The sequence below is a fragment of the Halichoerus grypus genome, chromosome 6 (genome assembly GCF_964656455.1).
Source record: "Halichoerus grypus chromosome 6, mHalGry1.hap1.1, whole genome shotgun sequence".
Classification (NCBI taxonomy): domain Eukaryota; kingdom Metazoa; phylum Chordata; class Mammalia; order Carnivora; family Phocidae; genus Halichoerus; species Halichoerus grypus.
Window position 1 is genome coordinate 84,455,203 of NC_135717.1, and position 17,298 is coordinate 84,472,500.

Below are 17,298 nucleotides of genomic sequence, written 5' to 3' on the forward strand. Positions count from 1 at the left end.
ATCAAACCTTGTATAAATAATGTTTCTTTGCCTTTTTTTTTTAATTAAAGAAATCCAGTGTCTCAAAAACTTGTGAAAATGTGTTTAAAAAAGGAGCCTGCCACACTTTTTTGCTCACTGTAACTATCCTACTTGTACCTTTGATACCAAGAGATAGTGTAATAGCCTCTTCTGCACAGGCCCTATTTTATATCTGTCCTATAACTGTACTCTCTAGAGGAAAAACAAAATAGGGAACAAAAGGAAGGCATTTCTACTAGTGAGAAGAGAATACAAATCAAAAGCAAACTGGAAAGCAAGAGCAATGTTAAGGGTGGGATGAGAGACTGGAGTGGAGACTGCTTAAGAAATCTGGCTGAGTATGCTTTGGTTTGGGGGACTGAAGAAGCAGCTGGGCATTTAAAGTGCAATCACATTGGTAATAAATGATCATCCCTTTCTTCTGACTCCTCCCCCAGCTGATCGTCCCCCACACCACGATATGCAGCAGGCACATTTCGGGGTTTAGAACGGCACACAAAGTCACAACCATCCTGCAGAGAGAAGCAAAGGAAGGAAATGATGATTTGGAATAAACCAACTTCGAGGGCGAGACAAAATGTACCTATGGTCTAAGAATATGACAAGAACTAGGTTTCTTCAAGGAAGATGAAGAGAAAATCCAGAAGCTTTTAAGGATCAGCCTAAATTGAATTTAGGGCTAATGGGAGAAAAATTCTAATTAGGTCTTTCTTTCTCCCCATCCAGGACCCTATTTAATAGCTTTATCATATTCCTCAATTTAAGCAACAGTGTTGCTCTTCCAGCCAAGTCTTCAGCAAGGCCAGACACTAAGATGTTACTTTGTACTTGGTTTGCTGGGACTTCTGTGGGTTTAGCACCCAAAGTCCTATGTCCTTGGAAATCCCTCAGTCTGGGTAAACCAGGATGGTTGGTCACTCAACCTTGCCCGCAGGCTACAGACTCAGCCAGCAGTCCTATTACTTACTGCTACCAGGTTGCCAAGATCTTGCCAGAAGGCTAAGTGGGGAAACTGCTCCATTCCCTTGGCTCCCACCACCAGTCGCTGGTATAGGAACCCCCCGATGATATAGACCGCAACCAGTGATGCAAACCTATGAGGAAGAAAAACATCTCTACTTAAAAACCAAGGAATAGTAAAACTCTGATAATAAAGATAATCTTTATATTCATTAGTGGTTTCCCAGTCTATATTCTATAAAAATGGGGGGAAAAAAAGAACCAAAGCAGGAGGGTACCTTCTTTAGAAAAGCAATTAGAGCACTAAAAGCAAAGGCTCAGACAAAAATAAGACCTAGTGTGTGACTCTTAGAGCCAAGAATAGGTACTATTAGCTATATAGTTCCATTTCTCCAAAAGTTATTATAATCTAATGGGATAGTATTAAAAACTGTCCAGTCCTCCAGTAATGGAATATAAAGCATTTCCAAATGCAAATATTTATCAGGGGTGAAACATTAGATCTAATTTTTTTAAGCTTGCATAGTCAAGAGTTTAAAGAGGATTTTCACATAAAGTTTCCCACCTCCAATTATGGTATAGTGGGTGCACACACACAAACACGCAGAATTTGTGTCAAAGTATCACCAAGTAATTGAGTTTAAGGAAAAAAAAAAAGGAAGGTTTGGATTGGTAAGGGAGAAAGCACTCACGTGACTAGTAAGATAGAACCCACACTGAGGTGGGAGATCTCTGGGGAACAGGCCAGGCTGCTATCCATCTCAAAGAGGTAGAAACAATCTTGAACTTTGCCTCGCTCCTCAGACACAGGGTTAAAATTGCCCTGATGATGAAGGACAGAACACAACGCTTATGTGGTAAACTGTTTCCTTTTGACCCTTACTTAGAAAAAGAAAAAACCCACAAGCTAAAAAAGCATTTGCTTTCTCTTGGTTCAATAACTTATTTTCCACGTATGATGGAAGACGGGTGCCTGTGACACAAGGAAAAACTGAACTTCTAGTTTTCTCCTATCCATCCCGCTGTATCTTGTCCCCTCTGGAAATTCTCTCCCACCTCAGGCCAGTCCTGTCATCTGTTCTCTAGGCTCGTGTGCCCCAGGACGCCTCACCGCTAGCGTGTGTCGATTGCAGGAGATCATCACCACTGCACGACGCTGCTCCATGCCACAGTGACTGTCATATTCGTCACCCCCTTTATAGATCAGCATGATCCAATTACCTGAGGAGGGACAAGGGAAATGTTGCTTTGGGGTGGGGGGAAAAGCAGAGGCAGGCCTGGGTACAATGGTAGAAAGGCACTGAGGAGTTCAATGAAATTGGTCTTAATTAAAATAACCAGTATCAATATGAGCTCTGTAGAACAGAAATACCAAGCTAAATCCTGCTTCTTTGTAACAGCTCTGTGTTCCCTTAAGACAACTAAGAATCAGATATTCATATAAGAATAATCCTAATTTTCCACATTGAAGGCAGGCAACCGATAGTACAAAAACAATTAGGACCCATACTCTGACACTGATTCACATTTTCTGAACACCTGCTAACATCAGAAGAGGTTCCATAAAATTCTTAGGTGGCAGAGCAAAACCTAAGATTTAAAATTAGCCACAGATAAATGCAATGTGGATGATTTTTAAGATCGGGAGCCATTTCTTCTTTAATATTTATGGCATTCAACTTTCTTTTGCAAAATATCCTTTGACTTATCAATCACGTGAGGTGAATAAGGTAAAAATTCTTCTAATCTTGCATATGAAGAAACACAAGAAGATGAAATGATTTTTCAAAGTCACAGGACAAGTAAACATGAGCTGGGTAAAAAATCCAGTCTTCCAATCCCTACCCCCAAACTCTTGATGTTATTTTTCATTATATTATTGATATGAACAAATATTTGCACTGGAAAATACAGTTATCTGCTTAAGGGAGGGAATCAGACCACAGGTGCTCATAGTTCTTTCCAGCAATATGATTTTATGACTTTTGAGAAACCTAATCACCATAGCACAAGTTGGTTGGGGAAGTTTTTGTAGACTGGTTTGCAAAAAAGCTTAATGTCTGAAAATGTAACTGGCAAAACTGGACTAATTCGATGAGAAATGGTCGTTGTTGGTATTTTCAAGTCTGGTGTGAAAAACACATGAAGCTACAGAATCCCAGCTAGATTCTTCTTTATGCATGAGCTTTTCATTAACTTTAAAACAAACACATAAAGGTCCTGAGCCATGCTCCAGAGGAGCTGTGTTAGTCTCAGTTGAGCTGAAGCACATGTACCATACGATACTCGGAAGAGAATGGAAAAGGCTGACACAGGACTGTCAGAGGAATTGACATGGGATCAATTAATCAACAGGGAGAGTCTTACTTCCATTGAAGATGTGAGTCTCGTTGAGTCTCCCTACCACTGTCTCCTTCCCGTTACTTTTGTTGATCTGCACCAGGCCTGCCCCAGAGGTGCGGTTGCCAGCTTCCCGGCACACCCTGAACATGTAGATGTATGTGTCTGGGCCCTGGCCCACAGTGCTCTCAAAGCTGTAAGGAGAAGTGAGGAGAACAAAGGAAGAATTACTGGCTATCAGCCTTAGGACAAGCAGCCTCTCTTCCTTTAAGCTGCCCCCCCCCCGCAAGTGTGATCAATTTATTTATCTGATGTCACAACTAAATGTACTAGTGAATAATATTTGTTGATCATGAGATATCCATGTAATAGTGAATAGTTTATTTGTTGAATGAGACAATCTTAACTATTGATGATGACTGATTAAAACAACATCCAAGACAGCTACATATTCTAGAATACCTGTTCTAGACCATGCTGAAGTGTCAGTTGCTATTTCCCTGTGAATAAGGATCTACGTTCATGGGAAATATCCCATGGTCCCTTGTTCTTTGAAGATTATCTTCAGATTTATATACCTGAAGATTCCTGACACTTATGATGTGTATAGGCCTCAATGTTTATCTGATACTTCTGAAGTCCTATTATATGAAAGTACCAAATAATGCTTTTTAATTCCTACAAGGTGGTCTCCTGGATCCAGTCTTGAGAACAGTTACTCTTCTGCATAAGAGAATTGCACATTGCTACTAAAAACTGGGTTGAGAATTTGCTCTATAGCATAAAAAAAAGTAGGGGTGCCTGGGTGGCTCAGTAGGTTAGGCGTCTGACTCGATCTAATCTCAGGTCTTGACCTCAGGGTTGTGGATTCTAGCCCTACATTGGACTCCACGCTGGGCATGGAGCCTACTTAAAAAAAAAAAAAAAAAAAATGAGGATACCATGGCCAAATAAGGCCAGTATTACTGAAGTTCAGATTAGAATCATCTGTCCCAGAGGAGGTTATTATACATGTATTCCCTCCACATAGAGTAGTAATACTAAAATAAAATCAGTAAGTGGAGGAAAAAAAAAATTTTTTTTTAAGATTTTATTTATTAGACAGAGAGACACAGCGAGAGAGGGAACACAAGCAGGGGGAGTGGGAGAGGGAGAAGCAGGCTTCCCGTGGAGCAGGGAGCCCAATGTGGGGCTCGACCCCAGGAACCGGGATCATGACCTGAGCCGAAGGCAGACGCTAATGACTGAGCCACCCAGGGGCCCCAAGATTTTATTTGTTTTAAAAGTGTCTCTACCCAATGTGGGACTCGAACTTACAACCCCAACATCAAGAGTTGCATGCTCCACCAACTGAGCCAGCCAGGCGCCCTGGAGGAAAAGATTCTTTAACAAAGTTATTTTCTCAAGCCCTTCAAAGCTCTTCTCATCTACCTTTTGTTATACAGCGGTTGCAGCCTCTTTAGTAGAGCCAACTCTTTCTCGGACTCTCGACCTTTTTCTCCCACCAGGTCGCAGGTTTTTTCTTCTGTCTGCCAGGATTCTCTTACTACCACAGCTAGGAGCAGTGGCAGGAGCAGTCCAGTCCTCCAGCAGCTGTAGAAGGGGAACATCCTTTTGGGAGAGGGGGTGTGGGTGTTGAGGAAGCGGGGGAAGATCAGGAGAGGGGGGAAAGAGATAAAGCACACGAATGTGTCATCTTTACAGTTTTATCTTCCATCCATCACTTATTTTACACTAGTCAGTTTTCCTCATTATCACGAATTTGGGTTTTATTTTCTTGTGTCTATTTCAAGCTTTTAGCTTTCACCCATTATTTTCCCCCCGTTCTTTAATATTCAGAATAGGATTCATAATCTTTAGGTTTCTCTTTTTCATTTATTTTTAAAAATTTACTTATTTATTTTGAGACAGAGTGCGAGCATCTTTACTGTTTTGTGAAAAGTCAGACTGCAATATCTCATAAAGTTTAATACTAGTTCATAAAAACTGCCTCAACCTGCGGTCCTCCCTAAGATAACAATGAAATTATAATACTTGATAAAGTCTAGTTGAAAGTTATTGAGAAAGATGTAAGATAGGGAAAGGGACTTCAGTACTTTGGGTCCTAACTTCTCCTATCAATAGTCAGGAGCATCCAACAGTCTTTGTTCATATTCACCATAGGAAAGATGACTAGACATAAACACAGCCATAGCACCTAAAAGTTGACATTTATCTACTTCAATGGCTCATCTCTGAAAACACATTCAATCATTTAAATTATAGGCAGAAGAAAATTCACTAGGTCAAAGTGAGTGAAGACGTCTTCCAAAACCCACCTCAGGCTCTACATGTCACAAATCTCAAGAGTTTCTCAATTTCCAGTAAGCAGAGCTGTCTTTGTACACTCAGAACTGGTAACAATTCTTGGGAATCACTAAGTCACTTTCCAATTCACCTGCTCCTTGTACTGCTCTAGGAATGGAAACACATGGCTCCACTTCCCAAACTCATTTTCTTTTCTCTAATCCATCCTCACACCCAGGACATATTGATTTACCCTTGCAAAAGACTTCACTCTGATGTCCATTAGTTAATGATCCCCCAGGCCATTGCTACTTGTTAATTTCCTAACAGTGTCACTGTTATCATACACAGATTTAATTCTTCCAAACTTTTCTCACTTGTAGTAACATGCTTCCAGACTACAAGCCTGGACTTTGGTTAATACTCTTTAAAATCCTCTAATTCTTTTTCAGGCTGTTTCATCAACTCCCGTGCATTTCTAGAATATAAAACTAGGCAGAGTTTAATGGGTACTAGTAAGTTTAAAGATAGGAAAATGGAAGCTCTGAGCCCTGACTGAATTTTCTCTACTCCCCTAAACAAACTTACACTTGACCTTCTGTTTTCTACACTCCACTAGGGCAACAAATGCTTGGGAAGTTGTCTCCCTGACTTTGTGTATTTCTTTCTTTCTTTCTTTTTTTAAGATTTTATTTATTTATTTGACAGAAAGAGACACAGCGAGAGAGGGAACACAAGCAGGGGGAGTGCGAGAGGGAGAAGCAGACTCCCCACTGAGCAGTGAGCCCTACACTGCCGATCCAGGATGCAGGGATTATGACCTGAGCCGAAAGGCAGACACTTAGACTGAGCCACCAGGCGCCTCAACTTTGTGTATTTCCAAAATCAACCCACTATAGTAGTATTAATAAAGTCCACAGAATAATAATTGCCAGTCACCAAATCTGAGGCCCCCATAAACACATTTAAAGCACTAATAGGAAACTTAATATTGAGTGCTTGCCTTTTACTCTTAAAAGCACTTAACATGCATTAACTAATTAATCCTTACAAAAACGCTATGCAGTAAATACAATTACTGTCCTTATTTTACAGGTCAGAAAACTGAGACACAGCCAGTGGAGTGACCCAGAAAATCTGGCTCCAGAGCTCATGGTCTACACTTAACCACTACATGTGTATCCCCTTTCACATTAATTTTTGGGGGCTCAAGAGGAGGCAGCCAAAGCCTTGCTTTCTTTTTGACAAAGCAGGGGGGAAGTGACTCCTCACACAGTTCACTGAATAGGAGGTGGAATAAAGAACTCAAACCTCAAACTCCTACCTTCCCTAAATTAACTCATTGCTCAACACACTATGTGACCAGCTGCGTTCCTAAAAAAGTATTAAGAGATTCCTTTTATTAGATTGATTTACATGCCATATTCTTTATATTCTCTCAGGATCTAATTTAAAATTTCAACATTCTGGATTTTCAAGCTTTTTTTTTTTCTTTTCCCCAGGACCAGTTTTCTGGAGGGGATGCTCACATAGAAGGCTGTGTTGTATGGCCTCAAAGTTAGCTCCTTATTTGTTAACAGTTGATGATTTCTTTTCCCAAATTAGAACAAAGAATCTTACAAAACTGGGATAGGATAAAGGGTTAAACACCCTGCAGTCTACATTAGTAGAGCTGAACCATCTTTCATTTGCTTATTGGTTCAAGAAGTTACGATGAGAATCAACTTATACTCTTCTCTCTTTTCTGCTTAAGGTTTGTCGGTTTTGAGCTACTTCTTTTTGATTCAGTGGCAAATGCTCTAAGTGCTTTATCTATTATGTTAATCTTCACAGCCCAGAAAAGTAGGTATAATTTCTCTCATTTTACAGATGAGGACACTGATGCTTATAGACGTTACATTATTTGCCCTAGGTCATACAGTATTAAACATGTATGAGGTTGGTGGGGCAAGTTGGAGAATTCATGGCATAAAGCTATTTTCTGGAAAATTTCTGATAAATACAGGGGTGCAAAAATTTATTAGGGAGAGTATGAAATCCAAGGGCTGTGTAGTTCCCTTTTAATGTGCTACAATTAGATCCTCAAGGTGCAATAGCTTGTCTAGATATTTTGGAAATAAAGGGCAGGACTTTAAGATTTTGAAAAATCCCCTTCAATTTTCTTGTTCTAGGACAGATCTATTTTGGTAATGCCAAACAATTCTCTTCAATGGGATGACCCATGACTAAGCCAGGAATTGGGAAGCAGTTCACATCACTGGGCGTCTGTACCACTCTTTACCACCCCTCAAGACTAGCCATGAGCATTTTCCATTTTTTCAGTGGAATTTCTACTTTCCGCTGTCTGGCTCATTCCTGAGGTAGCGGCTCTTATCTCCTGTCTCCAGCAGCCTACCCTTTCAGACCAGCCCTAACTAGCTAAACGGCCCAGTGCTGAAAAGCCTTAGAGAAGTAGCTCTAGGTCCCATGGGCGGAAGCTCCCCACAAAAAGAAAACACTAGATAAGCTCTCTAGTAGCTACTCCATACCATACACGCATCCCCTTCAAACTTCTCCCAGGGTTCTAGAAATTCTCATTCCGTCTAATCTCCTGACTTTCCAACTGCCTAGAGCCGTATCCTCTCCAAATAATGCCACTATGCCTTCCTGCACAATGCAGGCCAAAAATTCCCTCTACAGGTATCCAGTAACACCTCAAACGACTCCATACCCAGGGTCCTTCCTTTCTCTGCCTTCCAAACACACGTCGATTCCCTCTCCAGTCTTGGTAGGTCTTTTCTTCCCTCACTCCCTTCGGGACTCTTAACTCCCCGCCCTCACGCCTCCGCCTCCATTCTGCCCTAAGGCTCCTTAGCTGGAATTTTGGCTCGAACCCTGGCCAAAGGAGACTTAGCGATCCCAGCCCCTGTTACGGACACCGAGGTGTGAGCGTTCTCCAGCTCCCCTCCTCCTCCACGCCCCTCATACTCACGTGTCACGGGCAAAGGGAGTAGCCAAGGCGCAGAATCCCCGGCTGAATACCTGTCTGGGGCTGGGACACTGGGCCAGCGAGGGGCCAGCCGCAGACCCCGGACCCAGAACTCGTGTCAAAGGTTCCCCAATGCGCCTCGTTGTGCTCCACTCCGGGAACCGGAAACAGGAAGCACCAGGCGTCCTCTGGGCAACTGCTCCTCCCACTAGACCCCGCGGCATGTGACCAAAGAACCATTTGGCCCCTTTCCCCTTCCCGGTCTCCTGGCCGATCCCAGACGCTGATTGGCCAGGGTCCTGGCCATGTAGCTCCGCCCCTATCCTATCAACTCCAATCACTATCGAGATTTTCAAGTTGAGTTCCACCTTTTCGGGTCGCCTTTTCTACCAATGGGGTCCCAGAGTCCCGCCCCCGAGCTTCTCCGCTCGCGGAGTCACGCGCGGTCACGCGGGGTCACGCGCAATCACGCGCCCGGCCCGCTCCCTGGTAGGTCCCCCTGAAGAGGGTGCGCGAGGGCGGGCGGCGGAAGCGGAAATGTGGAAAGGGGACCTCGGGCCAGGCCGCAATGGGAGCTGTAGTTCTCACCCCAGGTCTCTTCCTCTCCGTGCTTCCCCAGCTCGTTTGCCGACTGCGAGAGGCGCTGTTTCGCCGTCTGCCGGCCCCGAGTCGCGTTGTCTCCAGGGTTAGCGGCACCTAGAGGATAGTGGACAGCGATTGGGTCGCGGTAGTCCGGGCTTTCTTAACGACACCTTTGTTCTTTATTTCCTTTCTACAGTTTAGTACCTTGGGGTCTTCGTTACCGATACTGTTTTCGTTAACCTTGTCATTCCGGTCCTTTTGCGTAAAACACTGCAACCAGCTCTGTTCACCAGAGGTTTCGAGGCATTTTGCGTGATGAGCACTCTGTAACCAATTCTGTTCACTCCATCCTGTCCGCATTTCTGGTGTCCTGGGGAAAGAGCAATTCACTTTTAGTTCTTCTGCCTTTGCCAAGATCCTTTGCGGTTTCCCTCAGGTCAGTCTTATTCGTCGCTTGCTGAAGTCCTGCGCGTTCCTGGAACTTGGCTCAAGTACTTTTGCTCCTGTGATTTTCTGGATTAACTCTTCCCTAACTGCCCGCTTGTTGCCTCTGCCTGGTTTTAGCCCGATTTCATTCTGCTTTGACTCCTACGTTGCTTTTGTGTGTGTCCCCCCTCTCTTCGCGGGTAGGGACTGGATTTTGATTTGTCCTTCTCACCAGAGCTAGTACAATGTTTTGAGTCCAGTAATAACAGAAGCTAATACGTGCATAGTTCTGTGGTGCCGGCACTGTTTTAAGCGCTTTAAATGAGTATTGATTCATTTAATCTTGACGCTAACCTTGAATTTTAAAGCTGATGGTGGCTAAGTAACTTACTCTGGGTCACACAGCTATTAAGTTTCGTTGTCAGTATTCAGGTTCCCTAATTTAGGTGTAAGTTATATAAGCATGTAGTCTTCAGAGTCCAAGCTCTCAAGCAATACTTGATGCTTACTGTATAGGATCCTGCATTTGTTTATTAATTGGTACATTCAATTCAGCCAAGGTAGTTACCATGTCTGGGTTGGGTTTGAATGTGTTCTCAAGGAAAAAAAAAAAAGGTGAGTTTCTTTCTAATAATAAGAGTAATTTGTAATCAGAAAATACAGAGAACGCAAAACAAAAATCCAAAAACCCACCAAGAGGTTGTGTATTTCCTTCAGGAATATGTTATCCATTTCCTTTTTTTTTTTTTTTTAAGATTTTATTTATTTATTTGAGAGAGAGAGAGCACAGAGGGAGAGGGAGAAGCAGGCTCTCCGCAGAGCAGAGAGCCTGATGTGGGGCTGGATCCCAGGACCCTGAGATCATGACCCCAGCGAAGGCAGACGCCCAACCGACTGAGCCACACAGGTGCCCCTATCCATTTCCTTTTAAAAAACATTTAATGTCATCAGATATTTCTCCGTATCACTAACTTTACAAATAAACTTTTTAATGGTTGCACAGTATTTAGATGTATGGATTGCTCCTTAAGCAATTCCATTAGAGTCAGGTATTTAAGTTATTTCTATTGAATTGCTTTTATCAACTCATTCAACAAATACTTACTGAACAATTACACTGTTGCAGATTTTGGGGGATGCATCAGAGGAAAAAAAGACAAAAATCCCTTTTACAATGAGCTTTCGTTCTAGAATTGATGTTCATTTGTTGGTGAATTCAAATTTTAACTTCAGAAATGTTGCTTCTTGGTCATTGCCTAGAGTAGCATTGGGCTGGAGGGAAGGTAGGGTGCATGTTGGAAGTGGTGAAAGGTCCAGCAATGCAGTTGAGTAGGATGTATAACTTGTCTTATGTAGTAGGAGTGAGAAGGAGGGAGAGACTTCCCTTTTCATCCACTTAAAAATAACCTGGGTTACTTCCCTGCTTTTCAGCCTTTAGTGCCCATTGTGGAAACTCTGTGCCAGGGACAAAAACTGAAATTAGCAGGGTTTTTTTGCCTTTCTGCTCTGCGTCTCTCTAGCCATATCATTAATAAGGACACCCTCTACATTGTACCCACACCCTCTTCCGCAAATACAGTTGCTCACTTTGTTTAGAAAGCAGTTCTGTGACTTTTGTTCTAAAATCAAATGCTGAGGATCCCTCCTGTTTAGTATAAGCAGAGGAGGGGAAGGTGCTTGAAAGATCTAGTCCCCCTCTTTCGTTCACGGGGGATATATTCCAAGACCCTTAGAAACCACGAACAGGGGGCGCCTGGGTGGCTCAGTCGTTAAGCGCCTGCCTTCGGCTCAGGTCCTGATCCCAGGGTTCTGGGATCGAGCCCCGCATTGGGCCCCCTGCTAGGCCAGGAGCCTGCTTCTCCCTCTCCCGCTCCCCCTGCTTGTGTTCCCTCTCTAGCTGTCTCTCTCTGTGTCAAATAAATAATTAATCTTTAAAAAAAAAAAACCACGAACAGTACTGAACTCTATATATACTATATATTTTTCTTATACATAACCTATGATAAAGTTTAATTTATAAGTGAGGCACAGTAAGAGATTAACAACAATGATAATAAAATAGAACAATTATAACAACATGTGAATATGGTTGCTGTCAAAATATCTAACTGTGCTGTACTCACCCTTCTTCTTGTGATGGTGTGGGATGATATGCCCACATGATGAAACGAAGTGAGGTGAAGGATACAGGTATTGTGATTTAACGTTAGCTTGCTATTGACAGATAAGTCAGGAAGAGGATCATCTGCTTCCAGGATGTGGTTGACCTTGAGTAACTGAAATTATAGAAAGTGAAACTGTGGGTAGGGCAGACTACTGTATCCTGAATTTTTCCTTCAGTTCGTTGCTTTGATAATTTTCCCGGATCTGCTTTTTTTGTTAACTCTGAGCTGGGAGCTTGGTTGGGAATGGCTTTTTAAACCTCTCAGCAGCTTCCTTCTGTATGAGTTTTGTGTTACAGGTTTTGCTCTGGTTTCACTATCAAATCCTACCTGTTTACAATTTCTGATCTGCTCAGGGATCTTTTGAAATTTGTTTGGTAGTTTCTTAATCCTGTTATGCATGTATTCAATTTGCTATCTTGAACCCGATTTCAGTTTTGAATTTTTATTTTTTTAAAGATTTTATTTATTTATTTGACAGAGAGAGAGAGATAGCGAGAGCAGGAACACAAGCAGGGGGAGCGGGAGAGGGAGAAGCAGGCTTCCTGCCGAGCAGGGAGCCCGATGTGGGGCTCGATCCCAGGACCCTGGGATCATGACCTGAGCCGAAGGCAGACGCTTAACGACTGAGCCACCCAGGCGCCCCAGTTTTGAATTTTTATTGATGCTTTTCTTTTAAGATGTTTAACATATTTCAAGGACTAAATATATTTTTTGTTTTTGGTAATTTTCAATTTTAATATAATTTAACATTTTTAGAATAGATGCAAGAATAGTAAAAACTCTTGTATTCACTTTACCTGGATTTGCCAGTGGTTTACAAGTTGCCCCATTTACTTTATTAGTCTCCCTTCTTCCTGTACATACACACACACACACACACACACACACACGCACTCACGCACTAGTTTATTTTGAACAATTTGAAAGTTGCCCATTACTGTTAAGTATATTTGTATTTCCCAAGAATAAAGACATTCTCTTACCTTACCACAGTATAATCATCACAGTTAGAAACTGTAACATTGGTAGAATATTATTACCTAATCCATGGTCCATATTCAGATTTCATTAATCGTCCCAGTAAATATGCTTTATAATTATTTCCCATTCCCCAACCACAGAAGCCAAGCAGGAGTCACACATTGCAGTTGTCATTTTTCTTTATCTTGTTTGTCCTTGAAATTTTGAAAAGTACAGGTCACTTAATTTGTAGAATGTCTCTCATTTTGGGTTTGTCTGATACTTCCTCATGGTTATATTTAGGTATTTTGATAGGACTAAAAGAGAAGTGATGTGTCCTTGTATCAGTCAGGATCCAATTAGAAGACAGATACCACGCCAGTGATTTTAAGGAAAAATTTAATATAGACTTGTTTTCTAGTAAAAAATAAGTACTAAGAGGGGGTAAACAAGGACTCTAGGTTGTACAGAAGTTACACAAATAATAACTACAAAATGCAGCTACCACCTCTGGGCTGAAGAAGAGTTAGCAAGGAAGTACCTTAGAAACTTGAAGGAAGTGCCCTTCCCCAGCCACAGGGTAGAGATTCAGACCTGTGAAGAGAGGGTGTAGTTCCTGCCACAGGAACATGCAGCCCACTGATGAGGAAACAGATAAATTGCTGGAGGCTGTGGGTTGATGTTGAACTGCCAGTGGGAGCCTCCCTTTGTCATTTTGACATGTCCCCATAATTTTTTGAGCAAATTCTTTACTATGTTCCATGTTTATCTTGTATTTTAATTACCCTAGAATCAGTCATTTCCCCAAGGGAGTCTTGTTCCTTTTAGTGAAGAGTGGTGTTGAGAAACCAAGGTCTGATTACAAGGTGTGTTTGTTGCTACTTTTGGGTCACTGCTTTAGTGCCTCTTAGCAGAGTAGGAAATCTATATATTTTTTTCAAGAGTGAGAAACCAGGCTCCCATTATATTCAATATATTTATACATTTGTTCACACCTAAGAAAACACAGGAAGTAGATTTATAACTGATAAACCATACCATTGTGTAAAGCAAGCCTACTAATTAGGGTTCAATATTTGTTTAAAGTTTCATTTTTTTTGATGAGGTAAAATTTATAAATAATGAAATATGTGACCCTTAAGTATACAATTCAATGAATCTTAACAATGCATCATAACTGTAACCACCCTGTAATCAAGTTTTAGTAGATTTTCATCACCCAAGAATATTTCCTCATGTCCCTTTCTAGTCCTGTCTAGTATTTTCATTACAGTGTTGCATAGAAATGATAAAATTAGACATCCTTGCTTCGCTCCTGGGATAAACCACACTTTGTAATGATGAATTGTCTATTTTTCTGATTCTGATTTGCTGATCTTTTTCAAAGATCTTGATGTCTATATTCATTAATGTTGGAGTCTAATTTTTTTTTTTAATTTTATTTATTTATTTGTCAGGGAGAGAGAGAGAGCACGGGAGAGCACAAGCAGGGGGAGCTGCAGGCAGAGGGAGAAGCAGGCTCCCCGCTGAGCAAGGAGCCCCTACATAGGACTCGATGCCAGGACCCTGGGATCATGACCTGAGCCAAAGGCAGACGCTTAACCCACTGAGCCACTCAGGCGTCCCTAATTTTTTTTTTCTTGTAGTTCTTTGTCAGTTTTGTATCAGGGTCATGATGGCTGCCTAAAAAAAGTTGGAGAGTATATTTTCATTTTCTATTTTCTGAAGGAATTGTGTTATTTATTCCTTGAAGTTTGATAGAATATGCTACTGAAGTCATCTGAGCATGAAGCTTTCTTAATGAGAAGGTTTGTATTAAGAAATTCAGTTTCTTTAGTAGAGCTATTTAAAAATTTGTTTCTTCTTGTGTCAGTGGTAAATTGTGTTTTTCTTTTTTTTTTTTTTTTAGGAATTATCTATACATTTCATTTATTTGGACTCTTTATAAATACAAAAAATTAAAAGTCAAATACATTTTCATTTGCTAATATTAATTATCATTATGAGACATTATCCTATAAAATCTGTTGTTATCTGTTTATATTCCCTACAGACTTTTTTAAAAAATTCAATTAACATATAATGTATTATTGGTTTCAGAGGTAGAGGTTAGTGATTCATCAGTCTTAAATAATACACAGTGTTTGTCAAAGAATTTTTCTATTTTATCTAAATTGTTAAATTTTTGACATACAGATATAATATTCCCTTATTATCCTTTTTATGTCTTTAAAATCTGTAGTAATGTACTCACTTCATTCTTGATATTCATAATTTGTCTTCTCTCTTTGTTTCTTGGTAAGTTTTGTTAGAAGTTTATCAGTCAATCTTATCAAATAACCAAATTTTTATTTTTTTATTTTGTTAATTTATATATATTATATAATATATAATATTTTATTATTTTATATTATTTTATTATATAATAAAAATTTGTTAATTTTTCTATTGCTTGTGGTTTTTTAAATTTTATTGATTTAGGATTTAAAATTTCTGACCTTTCTTCTGCTTGCTTTGGTTTTTAATTTGTTCTTCTTGTCTCTTCTTAAATTAGAAACAGATTATTTATTTAAAATCTTTCTTCTTTTGTATTCACTTAAAGCTCTAACATTCTCTTTAAGCTACTGGTCTACAAATTTTCATAATTACTTAGTTTTTTAAATAATTTTTAATTTTGTGTATTATTTCTTCTTTGGCCCATGGATTATTTAGAATGTGTGTGTGTGTTTTAGGTATACAGAAAGTCGTGTTAATTATTCTAACAGAATTTTTTTTGTTGTTTTTTCTGCCTCTTTGTAATTATCTTTATTATTACATCAATGAAAAAAATCTCAGGTTGGTCCCGTGGGTTTTTAACACCTCTCACCTCTCTAACGCTTCTTTTTTTTAAAGATTTTATTTATTTGTTTGAGAGAGAGAGAGCACAAGCAGGGGGAGTGGCGGGGAGAGGGAGAATTGATGCAGGGCTTGATCCCAGGACCCTGTGATCATGACCTGAGCTGAAGGCAGATGCTTAATTGACTGAGCCACCCAGGTGCCCTTAACGCTTTTTTTTTTTTAATTGAGCTATAATTGACATAGAAGTTTTAGTTTTGAGTGTACATGTAATGATTTAATATATGCATACATTTCAGAATGATTACCACAGTTAAGTTTAGTCAGCATCCATCACTGCCGTTACCAATTTCTTTCTTGTAGTGAGAACTTTTAAGATCTACTCTCTTAGCAGCTTTCAAATATATAATACAGTATTGTTAACTATAGTCACCATGCTGTACATTACATCCCTATGACTTACTCATTTTATAATTGGAAGTTTGTACCTTTTAACTTTACTCTCAACCCCTACATCTGGCAACCACCAATTTCTTCTCTATGAGTTCAGGATTTTGTTTTTTAGATCCCACTTATAAATGAGATCATACAGTATTTGTTTTTCTCTGACTTATTTCACTTAACAGTTCCCTCAAGAATAGATGGAAGATGTTGTTACCAATGACAGGATTTTCTTTTTTTATGGCTAAATAATATTCTATTATGTATATATGCCATATTTCCTTTATTCATTCATCTATCAGCAGATACTTTGTTTCCATGTGTTGGCCATTGTGAATAATGCTGCAATGAGGGGCGCCTGGGTGGCTCAGTCGTTAAGCGTCTGCCTTCAGCTCAGGCCATGATCCCAGGATCCTGGGATCGAGCCCCGCATCGGGCTCCCTGCTCAGCGGGGAGCCTGTTTCTCCCTCTCCCGCTCCCACTGCTTGTGTTCCCTCTCTCGCTATCTCTTTCTGTGTCAAATAAATAAATAAAATCTTTAAAAATATATATATAATGCTGCAGTGAACATGAGAGTGCAGATATATTTCGATATAAAAGAGACAAATGATAATGATTTTGTTTTCTTCAGCTGCATACCCAGGAGTGGAATTGTTGGATCATATGTTAGTTCTATATTTTAAGGTATCTTCATACTGTTTTCCATAATGGCTGCACCAGTTTCACTCCCACCAATAGTACACAGGGTTCCCTTTTCCTCCCATCCTTTCCAGTACTCTGATAAACACTGTTATTTGTTGTTTTTTTGGCTATTTTTTTAAAAAAGATTTTATTTGAAAGAGAGGCAGAGAGAGAGGGTAAAGCAGACTCCCTGCTGAGCAGGGAGCCCGATGTGGGGCTTGATCCCAGGACCCTGGGATCATGACTTGAGCTGAAGTATCCAGGTGCCCCTGGCTATTTTTAGAAGTAGCCATTCTAACAGGTGTGAGGTAATATCTCATTGTGTTTTGATTTGTATTTCTCTGATGATTATAAGTGTGTTTTAAAAATTTTTAAATATTTAGGAACTTTCTAGATTTTTTTCATTACTGATTCTACTCTGCTCGTAGAACAGAGTAGATTGTAACATTGTAACATACTGAAATTTATTAAAGCTTGTATTATTATCCAATATGTAATTTACTTGGTAAACATTCCATTTACACTTGAAAAGTATGTGTATTCTGTAGTTGTTTGGTGTCATTACTGATTTTTTTTTGTCTAATTGTTTTATCAGTTATTGAGAAAGGGGTTTAAATTTTCAACTATGATTAT

The 17,298-nt window shown here is 40.1% G+C and overlaps 2 protein-coding genes across 7 annotated transcripts in view; one reads left to right on the forward strand and one right to left on the reverse strand.

Moving 5' to 3' along the window:
- Positions 1-17: 17 nt before the first annotated feature.
- Positions 18-9,240, reverse strand: M6PR (mannose-6-phosphate receptor, cation dependent). Of its 3 annotated transcripts, none has more exons than XM_078075574.1 (7): positions 9,164-9,240; positions 4,753-4,932; positions 3,349-3,515; positions 2,093-2,202; positions 1,674-1,804; positions 989-1,115; positions 18-533 (listed from the first exon to the last, which is right to left on the reverse strand). In XM_078075574.1, exons 2-7 carry the CDS (start codon positions 4,929-4,931, stop codon positions 411-413), a joined length of 837 nt encoding a protein of 278 aa, XP_077931700.1. In that variant the 5' UTR covers position 4,932; positions 9,164-9,240; the 3' UTR covers positions 18-410. The 3 variants fall into 3 exon arrangements, with proteins under 3 accessions (XP_077931700.1, XP_035968840.2, XP_077931701.1); XM_036112947.2 differs by lacking the exon at positions 9,164-9,240 and adding an exon at positions 8,579-8,789; XM_078075575.1 differs by lacking the exon at positions 9,164-9,240 and adding an exon at positions 8,629-8,747.
- KLRG1 (killer cell lectin like receptor G1) overlaps positions 9,109-17,298 on the forward strand; it is a 49,186-nt gene continuing 40,996 nt past the window's right edge. The window contains exon 1 of one of the 4 annotated variants that reach the window (XM_036112952.2): positions 9,109-9,260. In XM_036112952.2, coding sequence (XP_035968845.1) covers positions 9,144-9,260 — 117 coding nt within the window. In that variant the 5' untranslated portion in view covers positions 9,109-9,143. Of the gene's footprint in view, positions 9,353-14,456; positions 14,517-17,298 lie in introns of those variants that run through there. The other 3 variants (XM_036112955.2, XM_036112956.2, XM_078075577.1) reach the window with 3 other exon arrangements.